We start from the raw sequence: 24,445 nt of genomic DNA, 5'->3' as shown, positions 1-24,445 counted from the left end.
TGGTATCTAATCTCAGAGTTATATCCTATCTCCTTACCAGACTTAGAGTAAAAAAGACTGGTATCTAATCTCAGAGTTATATCCTATCTCCTTACCAGACTTAGAGTAAAAAAGACTGGTATCTAATCTCAGAGTTATATCTTATCTTCTCATCAGGCTTTGAGTAAAAAGACAGCCAGACAAGAACAGGTACCAGTCCCTCCCTGTCTGTGCATGCTGCCTACCTCTGTATCAAAGAATGAAACTACCCAATGTCATCATCGAATCCTTAATTTACATAAATCCTTTAGATGATCAATATAGAAAAAAAAATCAAAATTCATCTCCCAACATAAATCGAAGTTGCATCATTAAGTTCTGTTACCTTTTCCTTGTATTATCCCCTCATATGTTGTTTATACTTTGTTTTTCTGTGACATTGCTTCTTGTAATACTTTTCTGTAATATGTTGAGAAAAACAAAACGATTAATCCTATTTTTTGTCTGCCTTGCTTTTGAAATTCTTTTGGCTTCCCGTTCCTACTAATTGCATATAGCTATTGATGCTGTTTTTACCTGTCTTATGTAAACCCTGTGCTATGTGTTGGGTTAAAGAAAACAGGAAAAAATTCAATCTATTCGTAAATAACTTGAGGCTTTTTTCTCAAACCCTTCATCTTATTAGAAGCTAAATATTAAGCTTATTAACTATCCTTCTCTTCTAAAATTGCAATCAATTTCCAATGTTGTAAACTGGAATATCTCTTTGGGCATAATTGCAATATTTTCATTTTTTGGTATTTGCTTTATATTCTGTATATTAAATTAAAAAACACTTTTTGAAATAAAAATTGCATGGGCTTTTATAACATGTGAACTTATATTATTACCTTTGTTAGGTTTACATTCTCTTTCTTCCTAATGAAATGTTCTCAATTTGGTTTAAGCTCTGCAAAGAAGTGTCTTATTGCACAATTTTTAGATTAATTGTACACAGATCAAAACAAAAACTTCTACAATAATTTCCACACTTTGTGCAATGTAGCCCAGACTTGAATATTGGATACAAACTGATCCACTGCTTTGTTTCATTGATTTTTCCTTTTTAAAAACCTTTTTTGCTATATTTGTGAAAATAGCCTTTTTTATCTAAAATCAATACGCTGTGTATTTCTTTCAAACTGCTTGGAATTCAGTTTCCTTTCCCAATAAAGAAACATCTTCCCATTCTTTATTGGAGTAAACCTGAAACTGTAAATGAAGCGGAGGGTTTACAAAGAGTTACGATTGATCCGATTAATCGTAACTATGGACGGCCAGCAACGTTAACATCTACAATGCCTGTTTGTTCGAAATATTTTCTAACTATGAACTATAATCATGCATTCATTGTTTTCTTGAAAATTCACTGTGCTTCTCTTTGTTTACAAAGGACATTGTGGAAATTTCTTGTAGAAAAAAATGATGACACATGGATTTCCATAGAGTTACGACTGATTGGCTGAATCGTAACTCTTTAGGAGACGGTGCCCTGGGTCTAGTCTTACAAAGAGTAACGATTGATCCGATCAACCTCAGCTATGGCAGTCCATCAATGTCATAATTTTTTCCACAGGAATTTTACACAATTGATGTTCATTTGTAAACAAAAGGGAGCATACTGCATTGCGAGCACTGCAAAGAATCATCGTGTTATCTAGAAAATATTTTGATCAAGCATGCATTTAAGATGTTTGTGTTGCTGGCTTTCCATAGTTGTGGTTAATTGGATCAATCGTAACTCTTTGTAATACGGGATCCAGAACTCCCCTTTAATGCTATATGATTTCACACCTGCTTGAGTGATACCTCTGTCACATATGCTATACGGCGGCCGTACGGTGAGTTGAAAATAGGCGTTTTATTCATTTGTATTCAAACCACCTCTATTTAGCTGGTACAAAAATGTTGAAACGGCTTTTTTTTTCAACTCACCATACGGCCGCCGTAGAACAAATACGACCGAAGTATAATCATACTAATATGCTCTTTCCCTTGACTATGGCAGCTCTGTGGAGTAATGATGAAACCTGTCTTGAAATACCACCTCGTCATTAACCCTTTTAACATTGAGTTCTGTAAATCTCATAGACATTGTACACAAAAACCACCCTATCACACCAGTAGGTTTAATGAGACCACACTCCTTGATCAGACTACTTTCAGTGGCAGGTTCAGGATTTCCAAAAAGGGCAAATTGAGGAGGGGTGGTAACAGTATTTCTGAAGTTAGTGGTGTTGATATGTTTGTTCAGTGGGTGATTCTCAAAATGGAACAAACTATGAAAATTGGGGGGGGGGGGGATTTTACAGTTTTCATTTGAATTAGCTACATGTACATACATGTATGTTCAATGACAGATTTTCAAAATGTAGGGGGTGGAGATGACGTTTTTTCTGAAGTTAGTGGTGTTGATATGTAGGCCTATTTTAAGTGAGTGATTCTTCAAATGGAACAAATTATGAAAATGGGGGGGGGATATGGCAGTTTTCATTAAATCAGCTACATGTACACGTATGTTCATACATGTATGTTGATATAATGAAAGATTTTCAAAATGTGGGGGGGTGCATCCCTTGCGCCCCATCTTGCATCTGCTACTGCTCCTTTTCTTAACTTTCAAGGCCCGTTTTCTGAAGTCGGGTTTAACTTAAACTCAGGTTTAAAGTTGTGGTTTAATTATGGACAGCCAATTGTAACATAATCACTAACAGCAGAGATATCATACTTTCAGCTCATTCGGCTCTCAAATCATTCATAATTGTGTAGGAAGTATAAATTATTATTATTGTCTTCATCATCGATGAATCAGGAAAGAGCACAGCAAACATAAGAAACATACAACTTAATAAAAAATTTTGATACTTTTGGCTTCCCATACTTAAACCACAACTTTAAACCTGAGTTTAAGTTAAACCCGACTTCAGAATACAGGCCATAGTCTTAAACATGGTTTCAGTGTATTTTCTTTGGAATGAAAGCTTTCCAATCCTTCCTCTAATTCCATTCAAATTTTCTGATGATCATGTTCAGTGCATGCCCTCAACCCTCCATTCATATCCTGTACATGGGCATGTTATCATTTGATGAAAGTTAATACTGTAGTATCAAAAGAGATTCATGCCTTCATGGTTCTCGTATGCAAGGCATTGTGGGATAGAATTCTCGTCTTGTGAGAAGTTGGCATGGCGATCAAAACAGTACGGGGCCATTGGAAATTCACTCACCCTTTTTTTATTATTTTTACTCCTTTATTGATAATCACTGTAATAATCATGGTAAAATTACAGAATTTCAAAAAAAATATTTTTCTTTCAAAGAGAATATTGTATGACTGAATTGAAAAAGCCAGTGTTAATATGATCAATAATAAAAATTGTATTGATACACTGCAAAAACTCTGGTGTTGATTTGACACCAGCCTGGAATCTATATATGTCCACACCAGAGAAGTGTTACACAACCCCAGTTTCGTTTTGGTCTAACACCAGATAGGTGTTTATACAACACCAATTAGTATTAAAACAGCATCGGTTTGATTCCAAACTGGTGTTGTTTTAATACTTCTCTGGTGTGGACATAGATTCCGGACTGGTGTTAAATCAACACCAGAGTTTTTGCAGTGTATTAATAATATGAAACATTTATAGGGGGCTTAATAAGGATGTTTCTCAGTGTTGATTGCAAGATAATCACTGTTGTTAATCACAGTGTTCCAATGATCATACTTCATCCATAATAGAATTCAATCCCACAATGCTTTGCAATAAAAGAAACATAGAGACATGTATTCCACCATTGTGTATAAACTTGGTGGGTGTTACAATCTATTTAAAGTGATGCATGTCTGGAATATGTTCTTAGATGCTAGTTCAACTACATAGGGATATAACATTTATCACAAGAAAGGATCACCGGTCCTGACTTATGAACAGTATTTTATGAAACTTATATGCACGTGGATTGAAGGTGTTCTTCATCTCAATTTAGCATTAGATGTAGAAAAATTGGGGAAAAAGTGTGAACTGTTAGCAGCAAATAGGTAGAGGGTTTGTGTAAATACTCATGTTATAGTCCAGCAAACTGATTATTAAACCATTATATGAATCCTTGGTAATATAGAATTCTTGCCGTATTGCTTGTAGCACAAATTCCAAGTCTGAATTTTGGTCAAATGCGGTATTGTTAATGATGATTCGAAGTGACAAATTTGATTATTTATTTGAATTTTCTTAGGAAAGATTATTTGCTTTGAGAAAAGAAAAAATGTTCCTGATTATTAAAAACTCTTTCTGAATCATGTTTTGTTACTTTCTTTGAAATGGTGAACAGTTTGTCTAGATGAGAGATAACGCACAGGATTTATCCTTTATATAGAAGAATCTTTATAAGTTTATGAATATTCAGAGCCTATCTGTTTTTTCTTCAGGTTTCACAAAACATTGCACAATGTCATTCTATATATTTTATATATGTAAGTCAATGGTATTATTTTATATTTCCTATAAGTAGTTTCAGGAATGTTAAACCGCAGTAGGCTAATAATAAAAAAGTTATTTTTCAGATTATTTTTAATTATTGTTCTAAATATTTTATTTTTCTATTTTATAAATTTCTCTTCTTTGTGACTTTCTGTTTCTCTGTTTTCACTCTCTCTGGTTTTCTCTCTTCTGTTCTCCTTCCCTTTCTCTCTCTTTCTCTCTTTCTTTCAACCAATCAGGAGAAGCGTAAGATGGAGGAGGAGGAGCTTAGCGCCAGGTTGACGAAACGCGTCCAGAAGGAAGCTCGTCGTCAGCATCACCAGCAGCAGTTAAAGCGCCATCGCTTGGCCCAGGAGATCCAACGTCAACTACAGGAAGTAGAGGTCAAACAGCGTGAGCTTGAGAACCGAGGGGTCGCAGCCGAGAGGGCCCTGAGAGGGGAAGAAAGTAAGTGAACTGCATGAATCTTGGATGATAGAATGTTCTTATCATGGTCATGAATTATACTACCAACAAACATTCTGGACAATGAATTTAAGTTTATTTATTATCTCACTATTTTTCTTCTGCTCGTCTGTTTTTATTTCTTAACCGTTAAGTTGTACTTAGGGTATTGTTTTGGAAGAAATTTGGAAAATTTAGAATCTGATAAAGGAATTATTTGAACTGTAAAACAAAACAAAAAACCCAGATTGTGTACTATGTTATTAGATTATCAGTATTTAAACCTACAGTACAATTAAAGAGCAATGATAGTAAGAGATATCCTTTTCCTCTGATTATGATATCATGATATATTCATGGGCTACTAAGAAGTTGAAGAAATAGCTATTAAATACTTGAAGTATTATGTAAAGAAACTTGAGATCCCACTGTTCATGTATGACCAGTGCAGTTTATCGCTTGATTTCGGGATATCTAAATCTCTGTTATAAAACTCGACACTCAAAATCAACTAAAATAGGAGGAGCAGATTAAACCCAGTCTATGAGCCTATGATTGACTGTAAACCAAGATTGATTTTTATTGCAAAGTTTGAAGAAGCATTTATCTAAATTTCCTCCAAAGTGCAGGAACGTTACCTTTAAAGGATTAGGTGAAATGCATCATGGGTATTTAGGTAGCATGTTTGGTCATTTTTAACAAGCCTGATAAAATAGAATCTAATGTCAATAATCACTTCATATTAACATCAATCACCCCATCCCTAATTAACCCCAACCTACCGTCCCTCAGCTCCTGATGGAGTGGAAGAAACCACCCTCATGCAGGAATGGTTCAGTCTAGTCAATGAGAAGAACGCCCTCGTTAGGTTTGAGACGGAGCTGATGGTTCAAGCGAGGGAGCTTGAGTTGGAAGATCGTCACAGTCAGCTTGAGCAAGAGCTTAGGGTCATTATGGCCGTCGGAGGTAAGCAGGGTATTTGAAATTCAATTATTTTTCATTTAAATAAAAAAAAGTCTCCTACTTCTTTTGTCATATCTTGTCAATGGACATTATGTATTAAACTCATTGGGTGATTTCAAGTCCGGTGTTTGCCTTGGTGTTGGAGTTTTGATTGCTTCCCCTAGCTCCAAAACCTATTCTGAGTTTGTAAAACTGTTCCAGATCACATTATTGACATCTCAACAACTAGTGAGTGACTTTTCAGGACCATCTTCATGTTATGTTTGGTATTATACTCCTGTAAAAATTGACCTAACATCAACACCAAAAGCTCAACACTGAACTTTAAATCAACCATTGCCATGCCATCTTAGAGGTTAGCTTATGACGTCACATGCATAAGGTCGGTAGGAAAAAAATCTAAATATAGCATTTTATGATAGAAGGAAAGAAAGAGGCAGTTCCCTTTGAATAAAAACAAAGAATAGAGAGACAAAAGTAACACATTATCTTTGTAGATTTCTCCAATTGTTGACATGTTTTATTAAGAGTGGAGCCTTTATTGTGTACTTTTAATAGGAGGTTTCATTACCAAATCATCCATCAATGTTACTTTATAGAAAATGCACCATTGTCATTTTTTTAATGAAGGAATTTTGTCGAAAGTAAAATAATTCACTTCTGACTGAATGATGTGATGATAGGGATTTGTTACCTGATAAGAAAGCATGAATGCTTGTAAGGAAGCAACTAAAGGACCAACAGTTTAAGATCCTTTCTGAAGGTAATGAGGAGAAATACCTAAAAGCCCCCTCACACCTGACCGAATGTAGGCGGACAAAGGGTGACGAATGGGAAAAATACACGGAATGCATGCAAATTCAACAAATTCAAATAAAATTTCTGTCAAATCATGCAATCAGTAAATATTGTCAAATTTTATAAACAAACGATAAGTGAAGGATATCGGTTCACCTCTTTGATTAAATTGCAGCAGAAGGCGGGCGAAGGGGTGATATAACCCAATAAGACGAAAAGACAATGAGCAATGGTTTGATATAGCCTGCTATTAGAAACAAAGACAGAATAAATGTGGCGTTCTTGTATGTTTGTGTGATCTTGTTGCTTGGTAAGGGTTCTTTCGAGATTGGTCCACTTTGGCAAAAGCGCGATGAGGGACTGTGCGCCACAATAACACACGAATAACAAACGATTACCACAGACTAAATAAGAGATGCGAATTCAAACAGATGACCAATGATTTTTCAATTCGTCTGGAAATTTAAAACATGTTCAAAATTTCCCCGCGAATATGAATAATCGCAGCTGTTAGTTCAGAAGGTGTACGGACCCAAACACGAAGGGCAAATGTGATTTACTATCAGTTACCATTGAAAACGATTATAAAAAAATGCCTTTCGCCGGCCATCGCAAGGCATATTTCAGGCAATTCGGTTAGGTGTGAGGGGGCCTTTACCAAATATGGAATAAAACCATGGTCACTGGATTGTCAGACCACTGCTCCACTGACTGAGCTATCATGTCTTTTGATTAATACCCTACCTCATCTTTGTCTTAGAAGGAAAGAAGACGTCTAGCGACAGAGAACAAGAGAAACTTCTCTTAGATGAAATGCTGGAAGTTGTAGAACAGAGAGATGCTCTGGTGGCATTCTTAGAAGAAGAAAGACTCAAGTAAGATCATACTTTATTCCTCAAATATTCATATGTCCATGGGTAGCATTAAAACGAGTGTTGTGTGGTTTCGCTAGCAGAAGGGGGTGACTTGGACACCAGGGTCCTGCAACACAAAGGTTAGCTATTAATCGTACGCTTTATTTCCACAATTGATTGTATATTGTAGTCAATGGAATCAATCGTAGAAAAATGCTCTACGATCATTGCTAAATTTTGTGTTACAGGCCCCAGATCCTGTGTGAGCTGATACCTTTGTATCATGCGCAAGGTATTTGATGCCCTCATAGTACTAAGGCCTTTCTGACAGTCATGCGCAGTACATGGTATATCTATCATCTCATCTTGTATATGGATCATTCTTCCTTTCATCATTGCTCTCTTTCTTTCTTTCTCTCCATCTTCCGTTGCCTCCTTCCCTATCATTTCATCTCTGTTTCTTCCAATCTCCATTTACAGTGTAACTTCACTTCTTTTCCCCTCTATACATGTCTTCTTCAACATCAGATTGGCTGGCTCCTCCAATGCGCCTTTGAATGTCTTTGACAGATATATGGCGCTATGCTGTACATCATCATCATCATCTTCCTACATCCCCTGTATCCCCTCTTTCTCTAATTCAACCCCCCCCCATTTTTTTATACACTTGGCAGGTTTCTAAACTTCATGCTCCACTTCACTCCCTTGCCTTACCCCCCCCCCCATAAACACTTATTTCCAGCTTTCTGAAACGGCTCTTCCCCCCATACATGTACATTTCCCTGCTATACCTCTGTATCTTGTATGTATGGTGTTCTATTTCTTTTAGGAAGTTATATTTCATGTCAGAAATCATGAACATTCTATGTACGTATTGCAAACATGTACTGTACATACCGTAATGTTAAATGGAAGTATGAAGTCTTTTTTTAATGTCACTCTCCTATTCCACCTCCTTTAAAGATGATTGATATATATGCTTGCCATGTATATCATCTATTACACAACTTGTATGTATTCTGATTGATATACTTTATATTATTAACTAGATCATTGGTATGACTCAGAGTAGTTGTGTGATGTTGTCACCAAATAATATGACTCGGTTTTTTGCAGTGAGGATATATATTGTATTGTTGGTAGTAAGACATTACCTTATATAAACTCAAAGATTTTATGTACGTGCCTTCTGCCTCTAAACATATTATGTGTTATCAGGAGGTCTGTCAGTGGGTGAACTCTCGAGGGAGACATTTGAAGGAAAGGAACCTTTTTTATTTACACATACATGCACTCGCATGCACTGAGCACTGGCGATGGTAGCTCGAGCTAAAGCCGGGGTAAAAATAGCAGCGCTTTGTATCCTCAGGCAAAAGGCGCTTTATAAATACAGCTATTATTATTATTACATGAATGATCTCTCTGCAATTTGGTATCATATTCCCTTCCCGTCACTGTACTGTCATGAAAAAGTGAAAGCTGAGTCTTTTCCGCAGGAACACCTCGAGCGTCTTTTCATTAGTAATTCTTCACATTTCACCATTAATAGACGATTTAGCTTCATAAGAGCCGTGTAATCATGCCTTTCTAGCAGTATTCCATGCAACATGTTTCTCAATTGTTTTGTTTATGATGAAATATGGAGATTAAACCTTGGCAGGAAAGACGCAGCTTTGAAAGTTGGTGAGGTGTCTTACACTATTTAATGGGTATTCCTGTAGGAAAGACACAGCTATGAAAGTTGGGGAGGTGTCTTACGCTTTTTAATGGGTATTCCTGTAGGAAAGACACAGCTATGAAAGTTGGCAAGGTACCTTACGCTTTTTAATGGGCTAATCATCAGGTACCATGCATTTCATCCGGGGCTTCACTACTATTCGCTTTCAAAGCTTTTATCTGATACAAAGAATGTCTTAAGGTGAGGACAAAGGTATTTATTGATAGATGATTTGAGGGCCATTTTGGTAATGAAAAACAAAGGAATACTGCTAGTTTTAACTAGCTTTCTGCAAAGATACTGCAAGAGCTCTTTTAATCTACTATTATGAGTCTCAAGCAAAGGCATCAAATGCGCTGTATACATTTATTCATAAAAGGGTGACTTAACGACTATATGTCTTTATATTGGGCGGGGGAAGGGACGGGTGAATTCTTATATATCTCAATTTTACGCTGGTATACTTATCTAAATATAATGTATCAGCTCTTATGCTATACTTTATATATCAATAAAGAGGCACAAAATATGAAAGCTTTATAATGAATAATCAAAAAGCTGAACACATTGCTTTTTCTTGCAACAAATACTTGTAACCTTATTATACTTCACAAACTAAGAATGTACCCAATTAATGGTTTTTCAGCTTGAACATGCAAATCTTTGAAGCAAGGCATGAGCTGAAAAGATGCGATGACTTGTATCACAACATATTTCCAGCTATTTTGCTTCTTTTTGTTCCAAGGCAAAAAATGACCATTATCTTTTTGTTGGTTAGGGAGGAGAAATCTGTAAGGTTTTTATTGTCAAACTCATTACAAACTTGAATCTTTAGGCTTCATTTTTAAAGATTTTTTTTTTCGATTTTTTTGTAAAGGGGAACAAACACCTGTATTGATAAGCATTTTTTTTTGGGGGGGATATATGACACATCTTTCAGTTATGAATATTCATGTTATGGATAGAATAAATAATGTTCCATATATATTTTTACATAAAAGGCATTTGAAAAAATTAGAACAGTTTGTTATAGTATCATTTTTTTGTGGAATAACAAAAGGTATATTTTGAATAGGTAGTCCTGTCATTGAATTAAGGAAAAGCCAGATTAAAATTTTATTTATATACTGTAAGTTAATAAGAAGAACAACTATAAATAAGAGCAATATGCATGAAGTAAAAACCTTTTTTTCTTCACCACTCCTTTCCTCTCTGAGCACCCAGTATTGACCTTTCACCTTTGACCTTTGTATTGTAGCATCTCTTCGCCGAACCTTCTCGGTTCTGCCTTTCTGATCGTGTGTCTTGCGCTAATTCTCTACGCATACCTAGCTTATTACAGCTAGCTGTGCAGTGTGTAAGTAATGGGGCTTTACTAACCTTACTGCTAGCTTTTGAAGAGCATTCAAATTAATCTTTGTGCATTCAAATTTAATCTTTGTGCATTCAAATTTAATCTTTGTGCATTCAAATTAATAATCTTTGCTCAAAAACCGCAAGCAGAGCATTTCAAAAGAACTTTTAAATTTCATCCATTTTTAGCTGTATTTCTGTTTGAAAATTTGCCTTTGATTTATTCAGTACCATGCAGAAAGACACTCAAAATTACTTAATAAAATAAATATTAGATAAAAAAAATGAAATTAGTCTATCAATTTTATATTAAGCTACTCATTCACCAGAAGCAAATGATTAGACCGACTGTTAATAGTAAGAATGATAGTCTTGATGCCTTTTTAGTGCTATATCTCTCAGATATGTCAATCAATTAATACCAATTTTTTTGCAGTTTTAGGAAATTGTAATTTTTATCTTCCCAGAAAGCCATAAACCATTTTTCAGATGTGACTGTAAGGCACTAGATGTCTACATGGGGGCCACTATTTCTCATTTGAATATAAAACACAAATTATTTTATTGACTCAGGATTATTATCTGGATTGAACCCAGTGAATAACTCAATATGATTTGTGATAATATATTTTAAATGTCTTAGACTTGGGCTAGAATAATGTACTAAATAATATGGAAAATAACTGATGACTTAATTAAAGCTTATTGCTGGATTTTTTTTAAAGAACCTATTAGGTTTTGTTGGTTAGATATTGTAATAGGAACCTGATCAGATTTTTGATAAAGGAGTAAATACTAAAGAAGAATATTCCAAACTGGGTTATCTATTGTTAGCTAGAATTTTAATAGGGAATGAAGAACTACTTTGCTTATACATCTGATACCTTTATAGTTTATCCAGTTATAATGCCATATGTGCAGAAGTAATCCATTACAAGGTGCACTATTACACCATTGGATTATTTTTCTAGTTCATTATTCTTCTGCAGTACAAAAAACCCTTTTTCCTAGGTAAAATAGAACACCATCCATAATTTTGTTTGCCATTCATTAGTGAAAATAGAAGTATGTTTTTTTTTGTTGAAGTTTATCATTTTTGGCAGTTTAAGTTGACATTAAAGTGTTGTGTAAGTCCAAAGCTGTTCTGCTTGCTTGTGTATGCCTTGGCTTCATGAGATATTAATAAATAAAATTATGGCATCATGGATATTATCATTCATCCATTATTAAAGAGGAATGAAACCTTTGGAACAAATATGCTTGTGTAGAAACAGAAAAATCAAAGAATAAAGAAAGTTTGAGAAAAATCGGACAAATAATGAGAAAGTTATGAGCATTTAAATATTGCAATCACTAATGCTATGGAGATCCTCCCATTGGCAATGCGACAAGGATGTGTGATGTCACTGATGAACAACTTTCCCTTTGGTGGACTATAAAATACCCTCAAAATGTCTCTTTTTGCTTTTTCTTATGATGATACAATTTTTTTATCCATGATGTATTCTTAAGAAATATGTATTACATGCCCTCATGTAGAAAGAACACATGATCTATGGATAGATGTGATAAAAGAGGCAATTCAAGTGAAATATATACTAAAGTAATGGGGAGAGTTGTTCACAAGTGACATCACACATCTTTGTCGCATTGCTAATTTGCTATCTCCATAGCATTAGTGATCGCAATATTCAAATGCTCATAACTTTCTCATTATTTCTCTGATTTTTCTCAAACTTTTGTTGATCTGTTTCTTTGATTTTTCTGTTTTCACACAAGCTATCTTGTTCCAATGGTTTCATTCTCCTTTAAGGTAACAATTACAATATAAAAATCAGTTATACTTGCAAACAGTTTAAATGTATATATTTATTGAAGGACAAAGTGGATGTAACATATTTATAGTTTGCTATTTTAACTCCATATCTCAATTCATTCATTTCATTCCCCTTCAAATGATCAACTATTATCTTTAAAGCCCTTTTTAAAGTTTTGGTAAATCCTCTGTAAAGAGTAAGGGTCTGTGTTCCAATTCTTTTATGAATATCTTTGCCCAATAACGGTTTAAGAATGAAATGAATTTACATTGTTTACTGCATTTATTTCTTTACATCGAAATTTTGATAAAGCTCCAGATCAAAATGAAAATATTTGCACAATTATTATTATTTATTTTATATAATACCATTTTCGGTTGTGGAATGGGCTGAAAATTTCAGGATATGATATCTTTGGAGAATTACATCAAAATTTCTGTCCGACAGGTTTTCAGATCCGACAACTTTTCTTAATTTTGATTGGTTGTGTACTCTTCTTTTTATGGTAACTGTGGGATAAAACAAGACTTATCAAATGAAACATCCGACAAGTCCTTTTATGAAAGGCTCCCGAGGGTCCCGTAACACAAAGGTTAGCAATTAATCGTACGCTTGATTTTCATGATTGATTGTACATTGTAGTCAATGGAATCAATCGTAGAAAAATGTTCTACGATCATTGCTAAGCTTTGTGTTACAGGCCCCAGATCACTAAATTTGTAAGATGAGTGTTCAACTGGTTCTTTTTGAAGGAAAATAAGAACAGTACCGAGAGAGTAAATTAGATATTTAAAAAGAAAATCAAAACTCGAAATTTTAACAAAGAATCACTGGATGAAGGCATATTCACCAGCCATTATACTTTGTGATCATGAAATAATTGATATGTGATTATAATTCACATTATTGATCCTTTACCAAGATCCTTTACCAAAGCTTTAGATAGGCTTTAAGTGTATAATATTGGTTTAAGGCCCGTATTTTGAACTGAGGTCTAAATTATACCCTGGTTTGAAGTTGAGCTTTAACTATGGAGAGCCAATCAGAGCACAGATCCCTAACAGTACGCATTCAATATATTAACTCATATGACAACCATATTGTTCATAATTGTCGGGAATGATAAACTAAGGTATTTTTCTTCATCATGAAAGCAAAAGGAAACATAATAGTAAACATAAGAAATATAAAATATAAACAGAATTTTTGAACTTTTGGCTTCCCATAATTTTAGCACAGAGTTAGACCGTGGTCTAAGTTAAACCTGACAAAGCTTTAGATAGGCTTTAAGTGTATAATATTCATAGGGTGTGTTCAATGTCGGTTCCAAGTTTAAATGGCAACATGAATCATGATTAAAAAACATTATTACAAAACAAAGGTATTATGAGAAATAAAGGTTAGAAAATGTCTTTCAAATCATGGTTCGGAGGAAAATTCAAACGTAAGAAATTAGTGCTTGTAAACGCGATCAGCTCAGATTATACGACCTTCGGCATCGCGAATGCGAAATTGAACACAATTGAGTTTTGAAACGTCCTTAAATCTGCCTTCGCAGGGGAAGCCTACACAAACGGGTGCCATATTTGACCTATTTTGTGCTGAGTCAAACTGGGCACTAACGAAAGCAGGAATAGACAATCACCAAATAATCAGCTTTATATTTTCGATACTGAACAAATGCACCCCTGATTGTGTTTGTGTCCCGTGTTTTGTAATTGATTTTATAATGATGATTCATGTTGCTGTTTAAACTTGAAAATGGACATTGAACACACCCATAGTATAGTAAGCAATGCTGGTGAGGGATGTATAAAAGCTGCTTGCTAAGTTATAGCCACATTCTATGATTCATAAAGTCTTGGTTTGCTTCTTGTAATTTGCTTATACGCCCCCCCCTTACCTATGCCACTGTACTTTGGCAAAAGGAAGCAAGTTACAAAAGTATCTTTTGTTGGAAATGAGCAATGTGTCTTTGTCATTAACATAGGCGTCAATGCAATTTAACAGCATATTTTCTTCAATATCTTTCCAGAGAACGATAATTTCTTACCAAAATTTTGCCTGAACATGCAACATCCAAAGGGTGTTTCAGAAACACCAATAACTCAAATTTAATTGATGTGTCACTTGCTTCCTTTTGCCAAAGTTGAGCAGAATGCATGATTAACTTTTTTGTTTGTTTTTGTTTATTTTATGCTCCATTGTCTCTCCTCACCCAATCCTTGATTAGTATTCCGTGCTACTTCATTTGTGTAAAAAAAACCTAAACAATCCGCTTTTCCCTTTATGTTTATGTTTGTTTGCATTTGTTTTCTTTCTTTACTTCTCAATCTATTCACTTAATTATTCCTAACAGTCAAAATGAGAAATATTCTTTTGAATTCCGCACCTCTACCTATTTTGCAGATATACATTTTTATTTTTTTGTAAGCTTTTGTAGTGTCTATTGATGGAACTTTTGATGCAGAAATGTTCGTGATCTGTAGACATTTTTTTTACTCAGGGGAAAAACATAAATGGTGAAAATCCATTTCAGTGATATCCCCAAATAACATTTATTTCCACTTTATCATTTCAAAAAATATAGCTTTGCTTCTATTCTTTAATTTCTTAAGTGACATAATTATCAAAATCTGGTAGTCATTTTAAAAAAAGGTACAGATCATTTTGGCATATTAAGAGCTTTTTATTTTTAGATTAGAAAATATTTCATCCATAAATGTCAGTTATGGTAACAATGTAAAATGGTTCAAATGAACCATTCAAGTATTATTATAAAATAGGTGTCAAATGTTTCTGGTATGAATAAAGTGCAAAAATGTGCAAAATAAGCATGACATTCCAGCCTGGTGTCTTGTCTATATCTTATCAATAATACACTGTCCCACATGAGCTAATACAGTGTATGTGTAGATGGTCATTAGTGGTATTGTTTTTCAGCTTAGCTTTCAAAATATCATAACTTGGTTTATGTAAATGTACCAGGGGGCCGTTTCATGAAGCTGTTTGTAAGTTAAGAACGACTTTAAGAACGACTGGTGATCCTTTTTTACGCGCTAAACCATCGCTATTACACCATTTACCACAAGAAAGGATCACCAGTCGTTCTTAAAGTCGCTCTTAACTTACGAACAGCTTTATGAAACACCTACCTGATCTAGATCTACAATGATTTGGTTAACTGTACATTTAAATTTCTTGTGGACTCATCATTTGCTGCAACTATATTAGTTTAGTTTGAAATGAATATTCTTTATAGCAACATATACTTGATTAGATCAAGTAAAGGATTATTGTCATTTTCATCAAATATGATTTTTTACTGAAGGGACAGACATTGCACAAGTATTTATTTGCTTTAATAATTTCACAATTTCTCTTTGATTCAGCCACATCTTTTTCTATTGTTTTGCTGTTATCATTGATTTGTTGTGTAATAAGATGGTATTTATGTTGTGAAAGTATGCCTTCTACACGATTCATTCACTTAAGTGCAGAAAAACTCTACCAGTCTGAATTCAATCTGTAAAACAAATCAGAATGTGTATTTCATTAAAAAAAAACAGTTTGAAGAGAGTTTAAGAAAGATCATGAATTAGCTGTTGATCTTTATACAGAACTTGTCTTTGACTGAGATGTATATATTGTTAATGGTTGTCTGTGAGTTTTATTAGTTGAATAATTTTGTCTTCTTATGTCCATCATACTCATAGCTGTTTGATATTCTATTTACTCTATTTACTATATATTCAGAGTTTGTGTTATCATGTTTGTGTGTGTTTTAATATTCATCCGTTTTAAGGGGAAAAGTATCCCTGATTTTATATGAGCAACGAACGATGAAGAGCTGGCATCCAGACGAAAGAGAGGGGGTGTTTGATTGACTCCAGCCCACCCCCATTCATGCTTGGCCTCACCTTCCCCCCCCCCCCTCAACCCCTATCCCTACCACTCTCCTTCCAGCCAAGCCACCAATGAGACCTGGCTTGGCTTACATCCCATTTATTCCTTTTTCAGCCCAAACCCTTTTTTCAACCCCAACCAGTACCTCGTATATTCACATTATACCAAGTGAATGTTATAAATTCAGATAAGATGAGCCTATTCAAACCATTTTAAGCCCAACCAACCCCCTTTCCACCCAGCCCAACCCAGACCTCATATATTCACATTATACCAATGAATGTTATTTATTCAGATACGATGAAACAGAGCTTGGCTTACAGTAAGTTATATTATTCTCTCAATATATGGAATGACTTCTTGTTCAAGAAATATCTTTTAGAACTGACTAATAATCTGTGTTAGATGTACTCTGATTAACATTGTGTTGAGATTTGTATTAGTGTTGAGAAATTATCATAGCATGGAAAATACACACATAGCTTTAGTACAACACTTGCAGACTGTTTTTGCTAGTGCAATATCATACACATTATATTCTCTTAATATGATTATAAAACATGATTCTATTAATAAATTAAGTACATGTCAGACTGGATATATCCAAATTACAGTAAAATTTATTGTTTGATGATTTCATATTTGTTAAAAATGCATGCGTCTTTTTTCTTAATACCCTATCAATATATTTGGGGAAATAAAATTTTGAGTTAATATTTTCTATAATACCTTGTGTTATTGATATAATATAACATCTTGTCATTTATTATAATTTATTATACACCCCATATCAGTGATTTACATTATTAGATTTATCATCATAAATCAGTGCATAGATGCAGAATTCTACATTTACATTTGAATATATTTTTAATCATGTACTGTAGATAATAGACTTTTGATATAGAACTCATCGATACACTTCAATGATGATACTAGTAGCAATTTATGTGTCTAGTTCAGATATTAAAAAACACTTAAAAATCATATTCACATCACATTATGTAGAAAATACACCTTGCAATTTTATACATTGAAGTCATTGAAAGCTTTTAGAATCACTCATTGTCTCATTGGATGCTATTTATTAAGGCTTCATACTGAATGTACTGAAATGACTGATTGCAATGAATAAGTACTTTTTAAACCACTCTACTTGTAGTCTTAATTCAGCCACACATATCTATTTTTAGATATCTTCTTTTCACATAAGATTATTAGTTTCGTAGATTGAAAGCTCACTTCACATATCAAACAATTCATTTTATGTTGTCTTGTTTCCTTGAAGTTTCCGGATGTTTTAGTGACGGCATCATTTCTAATCTTTGGATGTCTTGGTTTTGATTATATTAACTCGATTTGTATTGATTTGTAATGTTCATGGTATTTAACTGAAGCCCCCAGTTTGTCTTGATATGGAAAATGTGAATGTACAGAAATTCTTTTGAAATACAAAATTTTCAGGCCATGATATTTGAATTGAAAATGAAAATCAAAGCAAAGTCCACTAACAAATATCTGAGTGAGTGACAATGAAACTGGTTTGCAGTAATAGATCACCAAGCTTCATCTGCAAACTGAAATCTAACTAGATAATGGTCATTTTTTTTTTTTTTACATTTTTACTTCTTACAATTTCTTTATCTTATGTTTTGAACATGTCACCAAAGAAAACAGAATTTGATGATTAGAATATGGAAGAACACATAATTTGCATTTTAGAAAAATGCAGACTGGGGACTTGATTTTGAACACAACAATGCATGGTCTGGATGTTAATGTTTTTTATCGTAGGAGGATTGAGAGTGTTGCGGTTATTGCAAATGGTTGTGCAGAGGCCTGCTCTCTACATTCCTTAGTTAGATTGAAAAAGATAGTGACCAGAGACTGAGACAAAGTTGGACTGAAGTTTTCAATCCAATAGATTTAGATTTCAATCTTATTTGATTGAAACTTTCGGTCCAACTGTGGATTAGTCCCTGACTACAATCTATTAGATTGACTTTCAATCTAATAGATTTAGAATTCAATCTTACATGTATTTGATTGAGACTTTTTTTATACAGGTTTGGATTAGTCCTACCACAATCTAATTCGATTGACTTTCAATCTATTATGGTTGACTTTCAATCTATTTAGATTGACTTTCAATCTATAGAATTTAGAGTGTTGCTGGAAGAGTTGCTATCAAACACAACTCCAAAATCAAATGCAACTTGATTTTCAACCAATGAGGGACTTGCGCTTGATTTCATTAGTTGCTCATTGCTGTGTACACCATACCATGTCATCTCTAGAGGGGATTTCTCCTTCTATGGAATGCATCGTAATTTGTCTCTGCTTATAATTGGATAAGCAAGTCAAGTGGATATTTTTAATGTGTGACCAGACTCATGAGGATAACAGCATGCATTGCCTGATGTTTGACATTAATCTACGTTTGGCGCTCTCCATCCATGTGTTGAATAAGTGGACCGTCAGCACTGTAAAAAATGTGGTGTTAAAACTGACACCAATTGGTGTTAATAGAGGACCACACCCTGAGGTGTTAAAATTACACCCTAGAGATTGATCATAACACCAAAAAGTGTAAATGTAACAACAAAGGTGTTGTAGTAACACCTACAGGTGTAAAACTAACACCACCAATTTAACACCGGTGTAAAAGAACTGGTGTGGTCTTCTATGTACACCGGTAAACACCACAGTTTTTGCTGTGAGTAGTGGTCAATATTTAGCAGCCAAAATGAGTCAGATGGCCACTAATACATGTGAAACTGTTAGTATTCTTTTGAAATGTACTCATTGATTTTGTACACATAGTAGTATTGTGATTTCACTGCAAGGGGGCAGTCACATCAACAATAATACCCCAATCATTCTACATAGACCAAGCACACCCAAATGAACTGAAATTGAGTGGTGTGTGACTGAGACATTGAATGTTAGCAATTTCTACCAGGGTGTTGCATGAAAATTGTAATTGATCGCAAATCACTTTAAGGTCCTGAAATCAATTGAAAATCATGAATTTCATGATAAATTTGCAATTGATTACAGGCCCTGTCTTACAAAAAGTTGCAATTGATCCAATAATCTTAACTCTAAGGAAATCACTCAATACCTTATTTTTTTCTACAAGAAATTTGCACAATCTCCTTAGTAAACAGAGAAACTCACACTGAATCTTCAAGAGAATGGTGAATGTCTAGAAAACATTTTGAACAGATTTGCATTTTAGATGTTGACGTTGCTGGCCATCCATAGTTGAAATTGATTGGATCAATCGCAGCTCTTATAAGACTGGGCTTAGGTCTGCTTCTTGCATCAATAAACATAGATTTGCTTTTTAATAGTTAAAATTGATCTATTACTTGTATATTTGCATCTGAAAATATGCATTTGATTGTAAATATACTGGTATATTTGAATGCAACACCCTCGATGCTAATATTGCTTGTGCAGTCGCCAAGTTGGATTGATTGCCCAAGGTAGTTCTGACATATCACTCACAAGCTCTTGACTAACCATACATTTCTGTTGACATGTATTATGATGTTTGTTGATATCTCGTGTATAATATAAAATCCATGTATAATATTGTTTTGTTCCTCGATTCACTGTCTGGTGTGTTACACTGAATACGATGCTAATATTGTACAACCGAATGCAACAGTTTATTGTTTAACTGTTGTACATATCTAGTACAGTATGTATTGTGATTTTTAACTGATCATTCTCCGACACACCTCACTCATTCTCTCTTTCTTTCTCGTTTTTTCTTCCTCGCCCTTTCCCAATTTTCTTTGTATTCTCTTGGAATTGTTTGCATGTTTGTTCCTGTCATATTTGAAACAAAATATCAATTCCTATCATTTTGGGAATTTCATTTAATTGTATTCCTCTTGTTTATTGTGAATTATACTACATACCAAACTATAAATGTAACCAAAATATGATCTTCAAATATATTTTCTTCACCCTCTCTTCTTTTTTTAAAACCTAACTTTGGCAAATAAACCTTTCATCTACCACTCCCCCCAAATTACCCAATGATTTTGCTGCTGATTAATTCAAACAATACTCCCAACATTATTTACACATGTATATCATGATTAATATTGTATATTTCATGTATCCAAATATCCCAAATGGCATGTTGAATACTATTCCGTACATTTCATGTACAATAATAACAATAACAACATTAACTGCATATACTAAACAAATGCATGCTATCTGTATTGCTACCTTCCTGTTACATCTGCATTATCTCATAAAATTGTCTCTAATTTAACCCCCTACCATCCATCCTTGCACCCCTGTTGTGAAATGGCTTGCTACTGTGATGTAATGGGTTGCTTCTATAAAAATGTTTCTCTTAAATATTGTGCATATTGCTTTCTGTCTGTGTTTTGTATGGATGCTCTCTTGCCATGTTAACTCGCATATTTGTAATCAAACCATAGCGGAGATACAGACTGGACTACTAGTTCAGCTACAAGCCCCTCACCTTAAAAGCATGTAACCCGCTATCAAACCCAATCTCAGGGACTTTGAAAAGCAGAGAACAGTCTTCCTGACTTTCGCAAGAATATTTGAACTTTTGTTCTCCAGTTGATTGGGAAAATATTGTACAAAATAATTAAAGGAAAACATTCTTTGTGAACAGCTATGAAAGCAAAAAATTGTTATCATCCCAAAATTTTAGAAGGTAAAGGGGTCGCAAACATTCAATAGGATCAGTATTATTTTCACTCAAAAACTGGTTACATCATCACCTTTTCATATTATTTATTTATTATTTAGTTATAGTGAAAGATTGGTGGTTTCAGTTTTGTGTCCAATAGTAAATTGCACTATATATCTTTATATTTTGATAAGCTCATTTAATAGATATTTTTGTACAGAATATTTGTATTCCTTTCCTTTATTGATGAAGAATTGAAAACAGATCCCATCCTATCAATTTATCTTTTCATATAATGTGTATAAGAGTAAGTTAAATTTCTTTCTCTTTAGTGTCTTGTAACATTTACCTTGCAATTATCCCTATATGAAGCACCATGCACCTGCCCCGTGTACCCCTAGCTTCACCCCATGTATCCCTGAGCTGTACCCCAAAGCTTTACCCCTTGTTAGCTTCCAGAGTTTGGCTGTATAGGGAATGTGAGTTCAACCCTCACTAATCCATAACTCGCTCACTCTATGTGCCTTCCACCACTCTCAATGAACAGGTTCGTTGAATATCTAACATAATCTGATCAAAGATTGTTTTCTTATCTGGGAGGAAAATGAAAAATTACAGGGAGATAAGTCCCCCCCCCCCCCCCACAAACAAGAAAATCTTAAGTTGCAAAAAATCGAGCCCCTGTAAATTTTATTGAGTTTGTTGATCTATGTAGTCGGGAATGAACAGAAACTATGAAAAATATCCCCCCAAACACACAATTATTTTTACTCCATGTTTGTGTTTCATAAAGCTGTTCTATAACCTGACATATGCGATCATGCATACAACTGTCTTTCAGTATGATTTTCATGGCAGTATGCGAAGAATAGTGTCAGGGTTTTTATCAGTTTTCAGAGAGCACTATTTGGGATAAGTTTATCATATTGATTAGGGTTTAGGGTATGAAACTTTGGAAAGTTTGGAAACAAACTTTCATTTGTCACAGAATCAAATCAGTTTTGTATAACAGAAGTGTTACTTGTATGTTCAGATGGAATTGTATGGATGTACCTGTTGTATCTAATATTTGTATATTGTAATAATTACAAAAAAGTAAACTTGATTAATTCATATTCATTAGTTGTCTGGTGTATTTATATCATGTCGACTAGAAATTAAAACAGAGTTGGCAATCAGTGACCATTACAGCATGGCACTGCTTCATGAATGGTATTATCACTGACAAGTTATTGTAATGAAATACTCAATGCTGATTGGCTGAGATGCACTGTTGCTATGGTAACTGATATTGACTGATAGGTTGTCAGTGATAATAAAAGCCTTCATGAAAACTGTATCTGATGACAAACATAGCATCATGTGTTATTAGAATAATGAAACAATAACACCTGTATTGCATGCTGATGGGTGTACTAATAGGCAACTCCATGTAATGCAGATATGTCACTTCATTTTCAAAGCATCATACTTTAAATTTACAAGGTCAAACGGATTTTGGCTTAGTTCATAAGACAGATTTGACATTCAGTTCACATACTCAATGAGTCTCAACTCAATAGCCTGTATTCTGAACTCGGGTTTTACTTAAACTCAGATTTAAAGTTGTGGTTTAAGTATGGATAGCCAATTATTACTAACATTAGGGATATCATATTTCATCTCACTTGGCTCTCAAATCATTCATAATTGTCTAGGAAGTATAAATAGATGATTGTCTTCACCATCTATGAATCAGGAAAGAGCACAGTAAACATAAGAAACATACAACTTAATAAAATGTTTGACACTTTTGGCTTCCCATAATTTTAGTACAGAGTTAGACCATGGTCTAAGTTAAACCTGACTTCAGAATACGGGCCAATGGGTTTTATATTTTATTGAACAGAATGTTGAATGTGTCTGTTAATCTGATCAAGAGCTATTTGAATACTATAAATTGTAAAGTTTTATGCTTTGAAACTGTCTGAACGTCATTTCACAAGCTAGATTTGCCATTGTGGTTCCTGTATTTATTGAATGAAATTCATGAGAGCAATATACACCTAGTGTTGTCAAGATGTCGCAGAGCATTGTTTACCAAAAGATTTTTTTATTTAACAAGCTTTATTCTTTTTCAATTTTTGTTTTAGGGAGCAGCAAGAAGATCAAGACTTTGAGGCTATCATGCTTAAGAAAGGCCTAATGACTGCTGTCCGGTAGTCTGAGGACATCAATACTTTGAGGCTATCATGCTTGAAAAAGGCGTAATGACTGATGTCCGTTAGTCTGAGGACATCTGTGTGTCATCAAGAAGGATTGTTTTCACTGTTACTAGCCTTCTAGGGACATGTTTGCATTGAAGGCCTGTGTGTTTACTGTGAGGACTTATCGTCAGCTAGGCACACACACTCAGACACACTGCATTCAATAGTACTCTGTTTAATAGTCATGATGTCCATGTGACGACATCTGATGGTAATGACAGTGCCTTCACAAGATATCTGAGGACTTATCAGCGAGACACACGTATGAGGCATTCAATAACAGGCCTAGTGTGTTTCATGCGTACTGTGTTCATGTGAGGACATCTCAATGTGGATAGTTCCTTCAAGAGAAATATCTGAGGACGCAAGATTAGCAACACACCAAGCAGCAGCAAATGCCAGTTTGCATCTATACATATATTCATTGTCAGTGTGGGGACAGTGACACCTGTATCTGTTAATTAACCATGGCCTGAAGAGTGTGTATGTTATGTATGCAAATAATTGATGGTATTATAGTTCCCTTCATGGTACATCCACAATAATTCATTAAATACAATTGAATACATTGGCAATCTTTACATGTTATTAATCTATTCCAAACTTTTGATGAATTTGCAAGCATTTGATTTATCATTGTGTATTTTAGAGGCGTGTACATCAATAGCTGACTGCCATCCAATCTTGCACATGTAAATTATTTCACAATAAAACTCCTTGAATTCATCAATTGCAGAGAACCTTGACAAATATTTCAGGATTTTTTTAGTATCTCTTCAAGCAATGTTGGCACAACTAAATGTTTTTTTTTTATCTTAGGTGTTTCAATAGCACATTAGGCTTTTTTAATAATGGGAGTTTGCAAGAAAATGTTTGCTATCACTTGCAAATATCTGTTTCAAATAAACTATTCAATGATAACAATAGCAAATCAATTTGTGATTCTTGCTTGAAAAGCTGACCATCAATTTAGTGCATACATGTATTCTCAATTGATTGCAAGACTTAGGATGGGTTTTGGGAGCCAAAATTGACTTGCATTTGATTCAAGTTTATGCATGATTCTTTTGATTTAAGACCTACTATTTTATAATATAGATCTGACAACCCTGTCTTGACATCTTAGTTACTCTCAAAGTTTGCATAAAATAACTCTGC

General features: G+C 34.2%; 1 protein-coding gene across 12 annotated transcripts in view; it reads left to right on the top strand.

Moving 5' to 3' along the window:
* Window positions 1–23,423, top strand: part of LOC121405875 (F-actin-monooxygenase MICAL3-like) — a 138,731-nt gene extending 115,308 nt beyond the window's left edge. For 6 of the 12 annotated variants that reach the window (XM_041596861.1, XM_041596862.1, XM_041596853.1 and 3 more), the window contains 6 exons: window positions 157–189; window positions 4,739–4,946; window positions 5,736–5,909; window positions 7,465–7,579; window positions 16,647–16,673; window positions 23,174–23,423. In XM_041596861.1, coding sequence (XP_041452795.1) covers window positions 157–189; window positions 4,739–4,946; window positions 5,736–5,909; window positions 7,465–7,579; window positions 16,647–16,673; window positions 23,174–23,243 — 627 coding nt within the window. In that variant the 3' untranslated portion in view covers window positions 23,244–23,423. Of the gene's footprint in view, window positions 1–156; window positions 190–4,738; window positions 4,947–5,735; window positions 5,910–7,464; window positions 7,580–10,533; window positions 10,633–16,646; window positions 16,674–23,173 lie in introns of all 12 variants that reach the window. The other 6 variants (XM_041596856.1, XM_041596860.1, XM_041596855.1 and 3 more) reach the window with 5 other exon arrangements.
* Window positions 23,424–24,445: the final 1,022 nt, after the last annotated feature.

Source organism: Lytechinus variegatus, chromosome 19 (genome assembly GCF_018143015.1).
Source record: "Lytechinus variegatus isolate NC3 chromosome 19, Lvar_3.0, whole genome shotgun sequence".
In the NCBI taxonomy this organism is placed as follows: Eukaryota; Metazoa; Echinodermata; class Echinoidea; order Temnopleuroida; family Toxopneustidae; genus Lytechinus; species Lytechinus variegatus.
Note: the sequence above shows the minus strand (reverse complement) of the source record. Positions and strands in the feature narration are given on the sequence as shown.